The sequence below is a fragment of the Ornithodoros turicata genome, chromosome 5, assembly GCF_037126465.1.
Source record: "Ornithodoros turicata isolate Travis chromosome 5, ASM3712646v1, whole genome shotgun sequence".
In the NCBI taxonomy this organism is placed as follows: domain Eukaryota; kingdom Metazoa; phylum Arthropoda; class Arachnida; order Ixodida; family Argasidae; genus Ornithodoros; species Ornithodoros turicata.
Genome location: NC_088205.1, coordinates 7343374 through 7363303, shown reverse-complemented (window position 1 = coordinate 7363303; position 19930 = coordinate 7343374). Strand labels below are relative to the sequence as shown.

Sequence of the window (19930 nt, the reverse complement as noted above, 5' to 3'; positions counted from 1 at the left end):
GGAGATACTGCGTGCTACAGGAATTGGGGTAAACAGCTGGCAAAGCTACGCAGGCCAAGTTTGCTTAGGGAGGATGTGGGGGAAATATGGCTCCATTAGCGATAACAAATGTATTCGTTTTTTTTTAACGGTAGCTGATGCCATAACGGTATTTCCGTACGACTTCCACGTCCGTCTTGCAACCAGTCAACAGCGAAACCGGAAGTTCCGACAACGGAAGATTCAACATGCCGAAGAGATGATCACTTAGGTTTGTCATCTTCCGCAATTTATCCTTTGCCCTTTTACGGGGAGAAAATGGCCACACTCCAGATATCTTTATTAATGGATGGCAAATGGACACCAGCCGATGTCTTCCGATGGCCCGCGGTCGGTTCGTCTTCGAAGGTATGACAGAACGTTCCTATCCGAGTCTCTTTTGGCGCTCTAACACATGCCTGGTTTCTGCCTTTATAGATGAATACGTATTGCGGAACAATTGGGCTACGAGTTCCTGTAGGGACCCCGGGGAGAAGCCAGGAGACGATTCCCAGTGCCAACCATGGCCACACCTTGTGCCTATAGTTGTGAACGTGCCATGTCTGACGTTCAGGAAGTGCGGGATTTCTTTAGGGACGAGGAAACTGGCGTGCGCACAGCCATCAAGCGCAGTCATAGACCCTCTCAACCAGGGGCGGCGCACCGTCCTGAATTCAGGGGGACCCCAGATCCCCCCAACCGGCGCCCCCATCACCAATTCATGCCCTGGGTGCGCGGGGTCCAGCTTTCGATTCTACAGCTCATGACACACATGAGACAGAGAGTTGTGTAAAACATCCTAGAACCCGAGAACACTTTCAGGTGATGTCGTCGTGAGTTCTACCGCATCAATCGACAAAGCCTCGACTATGCTGGCAATCTGATCGATTCAGAAAGAGGTTTATGGCGTTTTTTTCTTTTTCTTTTTTTCGCACGCGGCACTTGAGATAACACATTGGCACCTCACCCCCAAGGGATTTTTGCGCCGCCTTCAAAAATTCAGGGTATCTACAGTAAACCCCCCTTTTTTTTCCAGTCGCCCATGGCCCCAACGTTTCAACTCAAATTCACGCCGACAAGACCGACCGGATCGGCTTCACGTCGTGGTCGAGGCCCTGCAGAGATAATCGCCGAGCAATACGTTCCAAGTTCTTCCTCTCTGTGTTGCGCTATAGAACCTGTTCCCTTCGTTCTAAAGCCGGAGACAACTGAACCCCTTCCGTAAAAATGCGACAGGGAAGTCGGGGGAAACACCAGGAGATCCAAGAACAACGCACCAGGAAACGCGAGATTTTAAAATGCGATGCCAAAATTAAAGACAAACACCATTAGAATACATTTTCTCAATAAATGCGTTCTTCTATATGGCCCCTCGTACTTTTATTTTTATTTTTTTAATTCCGCGTTAGTGCCGCGAAGCAACTGTGGCTATGAGCGACGTACTGGCGTGGACAGATGGAGAGAGGACAGCAGGAAGGAGTGGGGGACAGGGGGAGGGTTGGTAATGCGTCCTGGGCCGACTTCAGGGGGAACTGTGCCGACATTCGTCTGGAAAGTCTTGGGAAAACCCAGGGAAAGCCTCAGACAGCACAGCCGGTGACAGGATTCGAACCCGTGTCACCTCCCAGTCTCGGTGTGGAAAGTGGTGATCAACCTTAACCACTCTGCCACGGGCCCTCGTACTTTAACCATCGTTTGGGTGCCTCTGTGCAGTACTCACTACCTTCAAACCTCCTCGCCCATTGATCCTGGCATCGGAAAATGATGAACAATACTCGAAACGGGAGCTGTTTCGGTAGAAAAATAATCATGTATGTATATATATATATATAAAGAGGGGGGAAAAGCCATTAAAAAAATAATTAAATGGTGCTAGACGTGTTTGAAATTCAAACTTATAGATTAAAATTGCTTCTATGGCTGCACGTAGAGAAACAGATACTCATTGAACGATGCGACAGCACCAGAGGACACGTGTTTCGCCGTGTTTGCGGCTCGTCGGCCCTGGGTAGCTGCGCATCGTTCGGGATTGGCAAACCAGGGGTCACCAGGGGGTATCGCTCGCTGAGTGACCCCTGGTTTGCCAATCCCGAACGATGCGCAGCTACCCAGGGCCGACGAGCCGCAAACACGGCGAAACACGTGTCCTCTGGTGCTGTCGCATCGTTCAATGAGTATCTATATATATATATATATATATATATATGTATTCAATAAAGATCAGAAGTGGAGACGGTGCTTCTACAGGACAAGGAATAAAAGGGGAACTTTATTAAAAACTAAGAGGGAGTATTCGACGTTTCGACAGCAGCGCTGTCTTCGACAGGAATGGGATATTATGGTGACGCAAGACAATTGCAAAGAATGAGAGAGTGGAATTGTACCAACTGTGACGACACTTTTGTAACCTTTTAAAAGACCTTGTACATAGATTTTCGTCTCAGTCCCGAAGAAGGCGGAGCTTCCGCCGAAACGTAGACTTCCCCAGACCCTTAGTTTAAATGCCAGCTTAATAAATAACTTCCCCTACTCCCTACTTCAGTCTCTGGTGTCTTTTCTCCCCTATCTATATATATATATATATATATATATATATATATATATATATATATATATATATATATATATATATATATGAGGAGAAAGGATTATCAAACGGCCACGAAGTTTTACAGAAGTTCAAAAAAAGACGCGGAAACAGATTTTAGGGAAGTTACAAACACTAGTTCATTACATAGGGACACGTTAAATAGTAAAATTGGCTTCTTAACGTCTCCCTATGTAATAAACTAGTGTTTGTAACTTCCCTAAAATCTGTTTCCGTATCATTTGTTCCAACTTCTGTAAAACTTCGTGGCCGTTTGATAATCATTTTACCTCAACCTATATATATATATCATCTCTCTATATATAATATATATATATAAGTCAACAAAGGGAGGAAAATATATATATATATATATATATATATATATTATATGATGAGCCTGACAAGGTCTCTTTCATGCTTTCAAAGTACGACTCGTAAAGAATGAGAGTAAAACCGCCGTAAACGAAGCTGGTACACTGATTCATAACCATAACATTAGCTGCAGATGCACTGATGTCGGTATACATACACGGCATTTTTTATTTTTTTATTTTACGTCTTCCGGCGTGCAAGAGAGGTGCTTTTGTAAACAGACACGCTTTTATTCCGCAGGCTCGACTGAAAGCTGTAATAAGTGCGTTGAAAAAGGTGTTTGTAAAACACCCATCTACAACAGTGTTTTAAATTGAATATACCCCCTAATGGTGCTTCTCTGTAGAGTACGTCCTCTCAAAAAGCCGCTCTTTGTAGAACACATCATTGAGAAGGGTCTTCTGTGTATCGCGTGAATCTCGCACCACGAATGTGCATTCCAGTGTCCTTCCTCTGCTATCCATCGAAGAGGAACGGCCAGAGAAGCTACACGTGCAAAAGATGCACCGAGATGACGTCACTGTCACGGTTCGTCATCAACGACTCTGTTGCTGCATTAGTCTCGTACACGAAGACGAGGAATGGGGGGGGGGGGGGGGGCGTGAGTGTTAAAAAGCCTGGGCTCACTCCAAGTCTGCCTACAACGTGCCGAAGGTTTCTCGCTTCTTTCCTCAAATACCCGAAAGGGAGAGGACAGGAATCCCTTCCAACGATATCTATAGTAAGCTTTCTCTTTGTGCTTCACTCTCTCCTCTCGGTTCTGTAGCGAAAAAGAAAACAAGACAAGCGGTGTTCCTACGCAGCAGGTACTATAACTTTTGCGAAGCGTAGGTACGCGACGAGAACAAGGGCGGAAATAAAGGTGCGGGGAGAAGCCAAAATAAACAACCGCGGCTCCTGGATGGACAAGTCGGAATCGGATTTTGGACCTTTTTTTCTGAGCAATTGTCGTACATCCTTTAACGATGTGTGAAAACTGCGGAGAGGCTCTTCGGCTTGAGAACGTGCGAAGCGTGATGGCCAGTGATTTATCCAGAACACGACCTCCAATACCCTCCCTCAAACCTTGGGTGACACTCCCTTTCGTTCCCTCCCCGTGACCCCCCCCCCCCAAAAAAAAAGAAGAAGAAAGAAAGAATGAAAGAAAGAAAGAAAGAAAGGGCGAGGACTTTGTTATTTCAGTTTTCCACACATGTCGACAAATGATACATAAACCGGTTACAACATTAACGTCCGCGGTAAGCCTCATTGATCGACGGGTGTTTTCTTGTTTGTTTTATTTACATTGCTCTGGACTGAAATAGTAGTTCAGGCAGGAACTGTCACATTACGAGTCTAAAAGCAACGTCGTTTTGTTTTTGATTGTTGCTTTAGCTTTATGGAAATAATTCAGGCTCGAGAATTTATGCATTTCTTGTATAGTCGATGAACAATGCGTTAAATAAATGAACTACATAGCTATATTATCTCCCGAAACTGAACTATTCTGTTTTTCTTCGTTTTTAATTAAACAAATGTATCATATTCTGCTTCAAAATACTTTTCAGTAGAAGTTTCTTTTTTCTTTAGCTTTTTGAAATTTTTATAAAAAAATGATTCGTAAGATCCGTGGATTCGCAGAACCTTCCTTGGATTCGGATTAGTAAAATGATGGATTCGTCTCATCTCTTATGTTACTGCACAATTATGTTACCGCTACACTGTTACTACAATTACGTTACTGCTGAGCATACCATTTATTAAATGTTATGCTCAGCAGTAGCATAATTATCCCGAAGCACGACACAAAAAAACAATGCCAAGTCACACGACATTTGTGTTCCAGGCGCTTTTGGGACACCCTATCACAAAAGCGCCCGGAGTAAAAGTCAAATCAAATCGCGATATCCTGTCCCGAACAGGATGACGCGATTTGATTTGACTTGACTTTACTGGCGCTAGGATAACAGAGACAGGATGTCGCGAGACCTTCTTTTTTATACCTGCATGACGTACGCGTGGCGTTTGAGAACAAGGGAAGTGACAGCCGCGCAAAAAATAGCCGCGACGCATTCCCAAACCCCAACTGAGGCGTCGTTGTATAGGAACCGGCGCTCGAACCGCCGAAGGCCGCCCATTGGCTGGCTCCGTCAACACAGCGGGACACGTGCTATTCTCGTCAAATGCATTGCAGTTACACAGACCGTGTACTTTTGATTCAGTCGGAAAATACGATTTTTCCAATTTACTTACTCCCTTCCCCCACACGGTCTTTCCCAGCTTTTATACAAGCGTAACGACGGACAGCGAGTTCAACCGTCGACGCAATGTTTGCGAATTTTTAAATATATACAAAGCAAAAACACAACATGCTCCTATGAGTCTACTCTAGAATCCAACATGACACACCTGGGGGGATTCAGATAGGTAAAACACAAAAAAATTCAAATTCAAAAATTCAAATTCAAAATTCAATTCATCGCCCCGACGACCGGGGGCCGTTCTCCCTCCGATTTATTTCTTTATTTTTTTAACTTCGGCCATTAAAACATGCATACGCAAAATATCTGCTTTCCCTTCTCATTTCATTTCGGGCTATAAAATATGTATTTGTTTCTGCCTTCGTTTTTCAGACAAAAAATAAAAATCATAATAATGGGCCAGGATGTCCCGACGACCTTGCCCGAAATGGAATCGCCCTTCTATGGTAGAGTCAGAAACGAGTGACGTGCACATCTTAACGAACGCACGGCGCTAAGAACGTACGAGGTAATATGTGCAGGGTGTCTATTGAATCGCAGCCTCGAAACTTCCTGGCTATTCCCGGTTTTCACTGATGACTGCGAGCGAATTCCCTTGGTATGCCCGCTACTACGTTTAGACAGATATCTCTCACTGAGTATTAAGTAAGGTTGCCCTGCTTTTCTGCCTCTGAGCTTGTCAGTACTGACGAACTGCTACTCGAGATTCGCTGCACATCCCCACAGCACTTGTTTGGGATTTTTCCCTGACTCGAGCTGCTTTTTGGCAAATTCCCCGACTTTTCTAGTCGCATCAAAATTCCCTGTCAATTCCCAGTTTTTCACGTTGGTATACACAGACCACTGTATGTAGTTGGATTTTATCGTGCATGCCGTAAAAAAATTTTAAAAAAATAATGGGAACTCTGCAGTGCTTTGACTGTCCTAACGATATGTCGTGTTGCTGCGCTTCCACCCTGTGCAGAGCAGTGATGGCCAGTAGTTAACTACACGTAGTTAAACTACTAGTTAAACTACCTGATTGTAGTTAAAAAGTAGTTATCAACTACTTGCAGAAATGTAGTGGCAACTACTAGTTAAACTGCAATTTTAAGTAGTTAACTAGAGTAGTTAGGTTACTGAAGGCGCGAACTACTTCCGAATTTGCGGCAAGCTTTACGGCACGATTGTGCTTCCGACTTTTACCTTGAGCTACTTGTTTGATGAGAACGGAGGTGCAGAGCAATTGTGTCGTACATGTGTACTAAATCTTCACTTTTAATGCTTGTCTAGTGAAGCCTCATTTACTGTGAAATAATTCTGTAACTTAGTTTATCGCGTACGCACAGAAAGAATCCCGCCGCGAGCTTTCAATTTGACAATCTTAGCAATTGCTTGAGCATAAGTTTATCATTGCTTGTGATTCATATTTGGGTGCCCAAGAGCACTACAAGGGATTGATGTTGATGGACAACGTTAAGTAGTTATAGATGTAGTTAAACTACATTGCAGTAGTTAAAGAAGTAGTTTTAACTACTCCCCTGAAAAGTAGTTGAACTACTAGTTAAACTACTCAACCGCAAAGTAGTTAGTAGTTATAGTTAAACTACTGCAGGAGTAGTTAGTGGCCATCACTGGTGCAGAGTGTCATATAAACTCCCCCAACGAAAGCAGCTTGCACTCGTTTTCCAGTGGGTATCGTCACAGTGGGAAAATTACGAAGGAGGAGGCCGAGCACGGTTTTTACCGGACCGACGATTTATATTTTTTTTCATTTCTTTCAATCCACTACTAAACTGAACCACAAGCGGGACAGAGCTGCCGATCGCAAAAGGGGGGTTGAGACAATTATCGAAACTCATCTGGCTGTGACGTCACTATATACGGGCGTCTCCGCCGGTGACGCAGCGCAAGGGAGGTACCAATGGGAATGGCCCTAGCTCACTCCCATGTGACCGCACGAGCTTGACGGGACGGTTAAGTATGTGTCTCGGCAAGTAGGACACGCAGATAATTCTTTTTGCTTCAGTACTCTGGCCATGAAATACAATGCGCGCGTGACGTAATGAACCATTTATATCCGAGTGTCACGGCCCTTTAATTTAAAAAAAAAATAGAGAGAGGTGTCACACGGTAAGAGCATCCATACCTCGCCGCCATTGTAAATACGACGACACGATTGAGAACCGACCGATTGAGGGAGACAACCATCAGAGAGTGTTTTTTGTGGTCACTGCGTCCCGATTGCTTTGTAGTAGAAATGATGATGTGCCATTTCCACGTTCTACGGACCATTAATCCTCGACGTTCAAAAGTGTGTCATATTTACTGAGCGGCCAGATCAGCTCACGAAAGAAATTAATAGCTAGGGCTCCGAAGACAACATATTACAGCGACGGCGTAACCAGTGCAACCAAACACGCAAAAAAAAAAAAAAAAGAAAGAAAAAAAAACTGCCTTTCTGATGCGAAGCCCGCATCATGCATTTCCTGCCCACCTGGGTCGTGAACAATAGGCTATAAATACGGCCATACTCTGTTCGAACGCAATACCGAATACCATTTTTTCTATTTTTTTTTTTTTTGCCAAATCTGGATTGGTGCGGCGTTAAATTAATTAAATTAACCGATCCAGCAAATTAAATTTGGTTGTTAATTAAGGTAGCAAAATATGAAAGTAAGTTAAAAGCCACTGAAGTAAATTTTACGCCCAAAACATCCCGGATCTCTCGAAGAAAGAAAAAAAAAAAAAAGTAAAAAAAACTTCGTGTGCTTTTCTTTTTTTTTTTCTTTCTCGTTTTCGTGTTCGACACGCGTGGATCCATTGATACAAAATTGTTCACGGGTGTATTTCCCGTTTTCTCGAACTCATGCTCTGAGAAACCACACACACAGGAGATACGTGCCCTCATGGAATACAACTAGAGTCACTAAAAAGTTACTTTAGTGACTAAGTACAACAACAGGTTGTGGAAACAGTTGCTTTTATAGCGGGATGAGAAACCGCTTTGGTTCGGGTGAACTGTTACTGGAGGCAATATACAATGCCCAGAGAACGGAACAGCCAATGCCTCCCTCGATAAGCGGCTCACCGAAAATGACTTTTGCCGCCAAAGGGACACACCTCGAAATACGTTGCTGTATGTTGGTTAGGGATTCTTTCTATGCTGTCCTTATCTTTCACTTGAACATAGTGAGGTTCGACCAATGTATAAATGAGCCCGCACCAACCCTGTGTTTTAGGGTAAAACCCGTTTTTATCCCCTCCGATTCGCATCATCATCATTATGACTTAGGGTAAAAGCCGAAAAAACCCGAAAACGAACTTTGCAATGTACCAATTCCGCCACCAATATGGGCACTGGAGAACGCTAAAACATTAAGGACAGCTGCTCCGCATCTTACGTCAATCTAAAATGCGAGGAGCACTGTTTTTTTTTTATTATTTTCCGCCCTGTTTTACGGCTTTTTAATTTCATTTATTTCCATTTCGAGTAGAAATGTGGACCAGCCGCAAAAGGGAAAGGTCCCTGACTAGGCGGCTGGCCCTATTGAATTAAAACCCGAAAACACAGGGCCCCAAATATACACTATGCTACAATTCTTGCACAGGGGACTAACGGTGTGTTTTCTTTTTCCTTTTTTTTTTTCCGCATTACAACCGGGACCTTAAAAACGGAATGAGATCTAAACTTAGCCATTTAGCATAGTGTCTCACATCATAGGGCTGTATCCGGGAAGCATGATATCAGACTTGACAATTCGCCCGTCTTTGAAGCGACTGCTTCAGATGACCTGCTTTCCACATGATTGTGTACAACTTTTCCGTTCCATATCCTTATGAATCCTTATGACATGTGCTTATCCTTGAGGCCGAGAGCCCGCTTTTATCTGCTCTTTGTATAGTAAATCCCATTCACTGGCTTGAGCTGACAGACTGACAACAACGCAACAAGTAGTAGACAGACTGAGCATAATCCGCAAACTTCTTGTCATGAGTACTCAAGTTCTAGGTTACGTTGCCCACTTTCCCGATCCTTGTCCTCCAGCATGTACGCGTTCATGCTATTCTCGGACAGGCTTTCCTAGTGAGGTTTTACAAACACGATAATGTCGTCTGATTGATTCGTCACAGTGGAAAATTTCATTGGGGTTATCACGTGAATACTGCACACCTACGAGATTGCTACGTTTGCAGTGCAAGCCAGCTCTTGCACATCCATGGGAAGATAAGACGAGTTACAAACAACTGAAGCAGACCGCCACCAGTTGAAAACAAACAAAAAAGTTTATATGGACCAAAAGTTGAAATCAAACAAAAAGTTCATATGGACGAGAAACCTGACCGGTGAAGAAAGAGATCACAGTCACTCTCACCCGCATCTGGTAGCACTGTTTCACAGCTTCATTACATATTAGTCTCCTAAATGGGAATGTCGCTTACACCCTTTCATGTTACATATGTTTCAATCGTCTATCCCTGAAACAATGATAACAAAAAAAAAAAAAAAAGTCACATTCCAGTATAGAGGTCCCCAATCCCTGCACCTTGATAAGAAAACAGCACAACTGAAAAAAAGGCAGACACGTTCGCAGTGATAAGCAGCGAGTCGAGGCTCTACGTAACTTACGGGGGCTCGCGACAAAAACACAACTAGAGACCCCAGTGTTGCTTGTCTGCTATTGTCAGTTTTCTTGACGACATTGAAAGCGCGGAATAGAGATGGAAGGAAGCAGACCCTTGACAACGCTGTTCTCTCGAATATACTGGCACAACATAACCTTATCGAGCATCTGTATCCAAGCGTCGAGCGCATTTCCGATACGACACAAATTAAAGAAAGAGAGAGGCAGACGATCTCGACGCCAGCTTTCGTCTGCGATACTTTTCTTTCGCGTGCGTCAAAAACGTAAACACACCGGCGCGAGGTCGAGCGAGAGGAGCAGCCGTCTGCAACCACCACTTGTTCCTTCGAAGCGAGCCTCTAATCGAACACGACGTGCGCCACGCAAGACAACCGGGTCGAAGTGCGAAGTTCGAAATCCAAAAACAAACTGCAACCTGGCCCTCTCGCCTTCAACCATTACAAGCCTACCATATCATGTGCCCTCTCCGTATGTCGCAGCTGTCACAACGTTCACTGCCTCATAATTCCTCGCTGCAACAGCAAACGACATTTGGGGGGAGGGGGGGGCTGATCGACCCAGTGTCAGTACCCCTTCTCTCCCTTTCTCTCGCAACACACACATGCAGAAAAAAAAAAAAAACAAGGGACGACGGGGGCTTTCGGGTTGACACATTGGAAATTCCCACGGCGGCTTGAAAGTGAAAACCTGTCAGTCTGCCACGAAAACGAGGAAAGGGCTGCGGGGTTGACCAGTCAGCTTCAAATCCCGACCGCAGGTATACGAAAGGCCCTCACACTGTGGTTCACGCAGAACGCTCAGAAAAACAGTTCGAAAAGGGGAGATTTACGAATTCCTCACGAAAGAGCTGTACCCGGAAAACTGCGCAGCCATACGCAAACGAATGGAACTTCAAGATTCTGGCTGAGACATATAACGAAGGGGCTCTGTTACACCCTATGAACAGTGTTTCTGGCCTCCCGTGGAAAAAAATAACAGAAAAAAAGTAAAAATGGTTGTGCATGTGATTGGTTTGAGCATCGGAACGTTTATACTGATTTTTTTTATTTGCGGAGAGAAAGAGGGAGGCGCGATTTTCAGTTGATAAAAAAGAAAAACAAAAGAGATGTAGATTTTGTGTCGGGAAACATCGTTCATTACTGACTATGCTCGTATCTACCTGTTGCTTCCGCTCACTTTCAGGCGCCCTAAAAAAGTAAAACACCGACGGTCCGACTGCGATCTGCACAACGTTCAACAACGCTTTGGTTGCCACATCCTAAGCTGCATGCCCGGTCCTTTTAAAAGTACCTCATTTTGTCAGAAGTCGCACGTCGCTGTGAAACTTTGCCAAAAACGCCTGACTTGCTCAGAACCTAACTGCGTCAGCAGAGGACTAGCCTATTTTCTCTTTCCAACAAAAACTACAGTGCCGCCGCAGGTAGCACTACGGCTGTGGTAACGTCCTGGTATAGTTCATGAAAACACCATTGATGTGGCGCGACCCACGGCATGAGCAACAGATAGTGACACTCGATCAAACGCGCCGAAAAAGAAAAAAAAAAAGGTGAAACGACTGCAGCACGAGCTACCATCATTTTCTGCGTTCGTAGCTTACTCGAACGACTTCGTCGTTCTTCGCTGCAACACAGACCTTTATAGTCTGTAACAATTGGAATGCTATATTTGAATATAAGATGTGTCCTACAGGCTACACGATACTTGCTCGAACCAAGCGCCTCGAAGGAACATAGTGAAATTGCTTTTAGCAAGGCCGATCGATTACACAAATTCCAAGCTCAACAAGTGAACCGTCCTTGGCGGAGCTAAACGGCATTATCTTTTTGAAATCCAAATGTTAAGGGCCACAAAACAGGCCCGAAAGTCCACAGCGAGCCGTATCTTCGAATCGCACATCGCCGGGAATGATTCATCACAGCGCAGCAACAGCTCCATTTGGTGACACGCCGGTTTGGAAGACAACGCTCTTGCTCACGTACGGCTTGCGAACGCCTAAACAGTCAAATCGCATGTGCGTCAGTTAAAGCGCACATCACGTTAGAGATTCGTGCTGAGGCTACGACACCATTCGCACTTCTTTGTGCCACAAAGGGAGGAATAGTAACAAGAGACGCACTACTTACGAAACCATATCCTCTGCTCTTTCCAGTTTGGCGATCTGTAATAACAACAGCTTCTTCGATTTCACCAAAAGACTCGAAAAACTGTCGCAAAGATTTGTCCGTTGTGTGGTACGGAAGGCCGCCCACAAAAATTTTCGTGAAGGTAGTATCTTTCTGCTGTACAACACCGTCCGACATGCCGCTGCCCACTACTGTGCATGCTCATCTGCACGCTACAGCTGCGTGTCACGTGATTGTTCCCGAAGCGCCCCACCGGATCTTCCGTTGCCTGATGACGAGGATGCGGAGTGTCATTGGTTATAGAAAGACTGAACAAATGAGTGGGAGGCAAGCCAGATGCTGTAATGGACTTGTAGAAGCTAATATTTTTCTTCAATATCAGGAGAAAAACTGAGACAGCACGAAGGGATGATGCTACCGACGAAAGATGCCATTTTGTCCTACCCTGAAGTTTCGGTTTCGGTTTTGTGACGGCATTGTAGCATGCATTTTGCAGGCGCGAATTTGAACTGTGTGAAAACAAAAATAGAATAAGAACGCGAACATAGCAGGCGGTGTTTTATCTAATGTTATTTGATCTCTCTTGGGAAATTTTATCTTCGCGTACGTTATTCTTATAAACTTATCGTACAAGCTGTAGTATATTACTTCCGTGGGTACAGCTGAACAAGAAAAGAAAATCTATACGGCATCTAATGCATTCCACATTACAGTTCACTGCACAGAGCATGCAAACAAGCATAAATTGTTCGTTGGTTTATGATCTGTCTTGTCTAGACTAGATCCGAGCAGCAGGCAACAATTAACAGGGTTCTGTAAATGTTAGATACATCAACACAAGGCAATGAGTGATAATCAACCGGTTTTATTGCATTTCAGGTGATGCAGTAACTGACTAGTGAAAAATGTCCGACATGCCGTCTATACACTGGTAGTGAGTAATCGAAATCATCACAGAAATACGACTCTGCGAGTTGTAATCACGTCTCATCGACTTCGAAAACCCATCTGGTCATAGTCAAACTGATGGGCCGTGGTGAGATGATACAAAATGCAGCATGTTTTAAATAGCTCATGGAATGAATGGCATTTCTAGTCTCCGTACACAGTGAACAAGCATTTCCATATAAAGGTAGCTGACTTAGAACAGTCATACGCAAACCATGCCAGATGCTAGCACCCTGCTGTGACTGCACAAGTGGCAGTTATACAGAGTGTTTTTTTCTTATCCGCAACACATAGATGCCATTTTTGTAGTTGGTGTTATATCGCCAGGATTATGACTAAGTTCCCAAAAATTCGTTAACCCACTAATTTTGCAAGAATTCGGAAAGACCACTTTCACTGAAATACGCTGAATTCCGCTACGCAAATGTCTGAAACCAAAACTATGCACCTCAGGAGCGCATCACTGTCACCGTCGAAGGCCTGTGTGTTCCGCAAAGCAGTTGATCTGGCCAGCGGATCAGCACCCACCTACTCCAACATGGAATGAGCACAGTGCTCCCTGTGCTCCTTATCTACGCAATTCTCATTCCGTTAACTCACTTCTGCCCGAAAACCCCAAATCAGTTAATTCATGAATTCTAGGCATTTAGTCATCTACTATTTACATACTCTCTTTGATTGGATGTCCGCCCGGTCGGATAACTCAACTGCAAAAATGGCATCCATGCTGCTCTCACAGCTATAATAAGAAAAAGAAAAAAGAAAGAAAGAAAGAAGAACGTTGCAGATAAAAAAAAGAAGCACCCTGTATAGTTACGAACAGAAAGGAAACAAGCTACGTAAAAGGAATGTTTGGTTATATACCATTACCTGCATATGAAGAGTATCACGATCAAGCAACCTTAATGCACAACTGCACACGTACACGGAAAGCACCAGGCATAGGGTCTCACCACTGAGAACGAGTGCACCTAATGCAGAAAGAAACTGGGGACATCCTGGTTTTTCCCAAATAAATTTTGTAAGCAAGCAAGAGAAAATCTTATGCATGTCCATTATCATACCGATTACTATTTACCAGCATGATTATCAGTAATGCGCCAATTTCCCCTCAGGAAACTACTTGTCGTGCATCTAAATACTAAATAGCCATCTTGACTCAGGGCTTGTATGCTACATTTTGCAAAATTCTACTTTTCCTGCCACTTGGCCGTTCGATAATATTACAGGCGTGACTAAAGTAGGTACGTACTTTGTACTTAATGACACATAAGCCTAGCTTTGTCTCTTTGTTGTTCCACAACACTGTACATAATTGGCAACTCTGTCACGGTGTGGTGTGCACACCTATATTTTACAAGTAGCCCAATCAGGCACAAACGTTTGCAAATAAAACTTTCAAACTTAAAACACGTAACGAGCACAATAAATACCGCAACAATGATATGACCTCGAGGATGATTAATGGCAGTACCCTCCAAGATAACAAAGTGGCGTCATCCAGACGTCCTCGAAAAACTACACACGTGAGTGACAGCTTGCAAGGTGCCCACAACAAAACAAAATGAAGCGCAAACACAGCACACTGAGAATAATAAGCGACAGAACTTTCCGAAAGCACATCTTCATATATTTGATCACCAGATGCACCTCTACCAAACTCTTTCAAAATGCAACAAAGTCCACATCAGCCATGCATCCCACAACATCGCATGAGGACAACAACACCAAACCTAGCTGGATCACTTAATCCATCTTGATGCTGCTGTACAGGTACTTGACAAACCTACAGGAGGCAAAGAAGCTGACGGTGCCCAGGGTGAGGAAGAACACGTAACAGGTTAGAAGCGTGTAGCCAAAGAACTCCACTGTCTGCAGGGTGCCTCCCATGTTGGAACGGAAGAAGTAGAAGAAAACTGCATAGCAGAGCACAAAGGCTCCTGTCGATCTGTAGGAGGACATCAACATTGTGAAATGTTAAGCATTGCAGATTTCTTTTGCCTTCTGCTAAAGTAAAGCACGAAGGGCAATATTCCCGGAGGAGCAGGGAGAAGCAGAGACTAAAATTGCGCGTTCCCCCTGAGCTTTCCCACAATTATGTCCGTACCATATTTGCACGATAGTAGTGCGCACTTTTCCCCCTGGAAATATGCACTCAAAATTGCACGCATGTTATAATTAGAGCTTGAAGTTTTCGGGAAATATTTTTTTCCCAGTTCGGGGGGGGGGTAAAAGTTGGGGAAATCAACAAGTGCTCTAAATTCATGCGCATTCGGGTGGAAAAACTTCCAGTATGCTAAATTTGGGGAGAAATTGGGCCCTATTACTTAAACGAACTGTACTGGCGTGATACTAACGGTGATGAAATTGTGTTTGCTGCCAAACAACCTATTGTGCATTCCTACAGATATTACAGTGAGGGCAATGTGGCCAGGTAAAAATCAGGGTTCACCCTAAAGAGGCAACCTTCAATTCGGCGTGCAAATTTGGGTAAGAAACGGGTTAAACCCTAAAACTTCAGGTTCTAGTTAGAATCGGATATACGAGCCGAAATTCAGACAAGAAGATAAAAAAGCACAGAGTAAAGTGGATAGACATATCGCCACCGACAAAGTACGCTTGCAGTGATCATCATGTGATATGTTTTCGATTGTTGCTGTCGAGAGTTTCGGACAGACTCTTAGCAAGAGGTTTTCTTTCAGGTTCTTTCAACACTAGCTTCTGCAGCAGTTTCATAATGTACTGCAAAGGAAAATGATTGTGTTGGGGGGAAGAGAAAAACTGAGTGGTGGCAAATGCTTTGGGAACCTTGGAGATGTGCGTATTTAACTGTAAGAAAAAAAAAAAAAAAGAGATGGAGATTTCACCCACAAGGCTTTGAGGAACATTCATGGGGATTGGAAGGGAGTCCCCTGAAGGCAACTGTCGTGCACTCGTTGAAAAGTAACATTTCAAATGATCTGGATGAAAGCGAAAATGATTGTGCTCAATGGACAGCGAGAAATAACCTTCATCGGACTTCGACACCGAATTATAGTCGTGCTCAACCTAAGCGCGTCACCTCTGGCACTGAAGTAGTACATTACATTATATTTAATTTGATAATAACAGTCTTTGTCAAAAGTAGATACATATGACCTGAAGAAATTCAACATACAATGTTTCAAACACTGTGTTGGCTTCCGGTGGTTGAATACAGGAAGAAAACGAAGCACCGGCAATGCCGTTCCTACCTTGGACGTGACTATAAGAATTTATTTCCCACAGATATGCACATCCGCATTCCATAAACGTGTTTTATGAGGTATGCGGTGTTCAGCCTTCAATTATTTTTAAACCGCTGCAGAACTGGCATCTACGTAGTCACCTTTTGAATTTTGCTCGTCCCTGACAGAGCATTTGACTCCAAACAACTCTCTTGCGAGCCAGTTTGCTCAAAATCAACGTATTTAAGAGTCATCCGCATTTTAACCCGACAGTCGGCAGCAGACTCTCAACTACAGGGAGCAGCAACCAGTGAATCTGCTCATCGGCTCATGAAGTGTCAACGTCATCTTCCACACCTCCTTGTACTCTCCGCAGCAGGATGCAAACAATTCTGCAGCAGCGGGAGAGAAGGCAGTCGCGCCAAGGCCGCGAATACGTTTCTCAACCTGACATCGTACATACGTCTTCCTGCTCGTCAATTTTAAACAATGTGAATTCCAATTATCTATAACGCTGAAAATAAACTACAGAGCTTAAGTCGGCAAAAAGAGAAGCAGGGATTTGGTACATGAGGGAATATACTTCCCGTGGAAACGGATATCTACGAATGGATGCTTGGAGAGTGACTTTAAGTATGCACGTGCACTACAATAGGGATGTGTGTTACAATACAACAGTGCAAATATGGTACTTTACCTAAAGCAGAAGCATTATCAAGGAAACGCTACACCCAACACACAGGAGGATGTACTACACAAAGCATGGGAGGGCGTGGAAGTTTTATGTATCACAAGGGCTTCAAGAGCAACAAAGCACTCAACGTTCTTCCTTGCATCAAAGTGCATGCATAAACAACTAGATCCTGCACCTACCCTTAATGTAAAGCAAAAAGTTGGTGAAGGAAGTTATTCTCACCCTCCAATAAAGATGGACCTCCACCACCAATTGTAATCCTCTGAAGCCAGCTGGAAGTAGGTGAGAGCCACAGAAATGCTGGCTGTGACACTCAACAGGATGAGGGCCACAAGAAGCAAAATCCCATACAGGGTGTATTGCTCACGACCCCACACAGTAGAGAAGATGTAGTAGAGCTCAACGGAAATAGCGCTGCAAGAGACAGCGTTCATTACAGTGCATTAGAAGAAACAGTACAATATGTGCTTTTCCTATTTGCCATATGCAAGATGCTTCCACTATCGCCCACACTTCCTGTTGTATTAGTCAGCCTTCAGTGACTTTGGCCCCTTCGCTTTGTGACCTACTTCTTCCCGCCTAGTTCTTGGATCATTAAAAATTGTTACTGCTGGTCTGAGTCTCGTCCTGTCTTGCTGCTGTTCGTCCTCGTCCTTCCTCGAGCTCAGGGAAAATGTTACCTTCTACATCTGCACACCAGCTCGCCTGCCTCCTTCTGTTATGTTCAGCCTAAAGTGTGTTTACTTATACAGCAGCAACAGTTCATAGCCATCCACATGAGTGTCACAGAAAGGATGACTATGTATAACCTGAATAAAGATGTTCAAAAATAAAGATGACGCACAAAATTAATAACTGTTATCCCCTCATCACACGGGCAAATTTAATGACATTTTCGTACAGTGCACTCTTCCGAAGTGAATGTCACTTTTACTACGTTCTTGCTACACGGGTTAAGTAAGTGTCACTAAACTAAGATGCTGATGACGATAGGTGAGAATCAACGGTGGCAAAACCTTTAGGCATTAGCCACAAACCCGTCGTGAGAATGTTTTTTCTTTGATTTAGAAATCTGACTCTCTGCCTTTAGATTCAGACATGACACAAATGCATATTGCATATCAACGTTGCTCCGTTTGTGGTACTCCGCATGACAACAACTAATATGGTCTTATTAACTCTATGCCCCGGACAGATCGCCACACTGCATAGCTTTTCACACGCTGCTAAAGAGAGTAATTGCACGTTCATTTGGCAGAACATTACCTGTACTTAAAGAAAATAAACGCGCTATTGAAAAATACTTGTTTAAAAATATTGTGGTTGACTTTCACTTTTCTTTAATATCTTAACTCGTACGAGCCTACGCTCTAGACATGCAGCAGAGAAGTGAAGTGAGTTTGGGGAACTCACTAAATCGTCAGTGCACTTTCCACCAAGTGTCACTCAAAGATGTCGTGTGACACCACATGCATGACACTAAGTGTGAGCGTCACCCACTGAAAGTGACACTAAATTAGTCTGTGTGACAGGGATACCAGCTTTGAGAGACCATCCTGCAGAGACACCAAAGCAGAGTTTGAACTAAAGGGAGCTGCGCTGAATGAGTACTTTATGCGTTGGCAGCGGATATTAGCTGCATATTCGAGATGCATTGTGGCTAACTAGGCCTTGTCGGATTTTCTGAGTCACGCCATGCCACTATTATAAGAGGGTCATTCATTCCAAAATAGTAATTTACAGGCAAGCATCGAAACATCTGTAGAAAATCTGTTTTTTGCACTTGCGTTCCTTTCTCGAGCCACGACTCAATCAATCAACATTGTTTGCAATGTTGAGCCCAACCCAAACGCAAATATCACCGACTCAATTCGATAAAATATCGGCTGTCATCAGCACCTTTCTGCTGGCTGCATTATCAACAGTAAAGGTCTTGATCCCCTTAAAGGAGCAGTCTAGAGGCCCACAACTTTGTTTCTGTTTTTGGTCAGTATGGAATGTTAGGCAGCCGAAAACAGTTTTCCCACAATTAGTGCAACCGTAGCTAAATTGGGACGCCTGCAATAGCTCCCCTAACCTCCCGCGCGCGAAACACCCTCCTTCGCCTTCACGATAGGCACGTGATGAGCGCCACCACACACGTCACTAAGTGACGCAAGTGGTGAGGACGCTCCTCATTGGACTTGGGATCACATGATCGAGGTGAGCAACATCGCCCAGGCCGGAGCGTCTGCTACCGCTTCGGAGACGCCTAGCGTTCTCCGGCTTCGTGATGTCCGAAACGGAGGGTTTGAAGGCTGTCTACGACACAACCACGATTTTTTGGGACCGCAGGCACCACGGGAAGAACGAGTGGTGCAGCCCGAAATTAACTGCGTTTGTACAGCAAAAACCTCGTGCTTCTTGACAGTGTGCAGCCTGTCCGACAGTTTTCACCAGTGTTCGTTCAGTGGCTAACAGGTGGCGCCACAATACCGCCGCCATCGCTAGCTTTCTGCTGCTGTGAATTCTGAGATTGCACAGAAGCCACGGATATATTACTCTTGTGATCGTAATCTTATTTTCTCAGGCTGCGTATATGCTTTGTTTTCTGTTAGAAAATGTGATATAAATCATATAAAGAATAGAAGTCAACAAGAAACAGCTCGCAATGTTCGTAGCAGACGGTTTTTCCTATGAACGAATGAGGGGCTCTCTACCACAAACGTCACAGTAGAGTGGGTGTGGTCTGCAGTTGGAGCGCTCCGGCCTGTCACCGCGGCAGCGATTTTCCAAATTAATTGCACCGTGGTGATACAACTTTGGACAGAAATATTTTGTGGGAATGCTTTTCACATACTGCTTTACAAGAGGACAGCAGTTTTGGGCCATGTTAGATACCACTTTAATGCTCCTTTAAAACAGCGAAGCTTCTTGCACTGCCAAAAAAAAACGAGTAAGCAGTATCGCCCCGGATGCTTCCGGGAGGATACGTAATCGGGAGTCGGATGCAGACGGGCAATCTCCTTCGAATGAGCTGTTGTGCACGTCCGTGTGTTCTAAGTAGTGGGTGTTTTCTCCCATTCAAATACACTTGACTTTGATGGGACCAGAGCACCAGTTCGAATTACCCGG

At 44.2% G+C, this 19930-nt stretch overlaps 2 protein-coding genes across 3 annotated transcripts in view; both read right to left on the bottom strand.

Annotated features, from left to right (window-relative positions):
* LOC135393895 (RNA-binding protein 24-A-like) overlaps positions 1-12205 on the bottom strand; it is a 46352-nt gene extending 34147 nt beyond the window's left edge. Inside the window, exon 1 of one of the 2 annotated variants that reach the window (XM_064624230.1) lies at positions 11969-12205. In XM_064624230.1, coding sequence (XP_064480300.1) covers positions 11969-12145 — 177 coding nt within the window. In that variant the 5' untranslated portion in view covers positions 12146-12205. The remainder of the gene's footprint in view (positions 1-11968) is intronic. The other variant, XM_064624231.1, reaches the window with a different exon arrangement.
* A 612-nt stretch (positions 12206-12817) lies between these two features.
* Positions 12818-19930, bottom strand: part of LOC135393894 (transmembrane 9 superfamily member 1-like) — a 39232-nt gene continuing 32119 nt past the window's right edge. Inside the window, exons 13-14 of the mRNA XM_064624229.1 lie at positions 17039-17230; positions 12818-14864 (exon numbers count right to left, since the gene is read on the bottom strand). Coding sequence (XP_064480299.1) covers positions 14663-14864; positions 17039-17230 — 394 coding nt within the window. The 3' untranslated portion in view covers positions 12818-14662. The remainder of the gene's footprint in view (positions 14865-17038; positions 17231-19930) is intronic.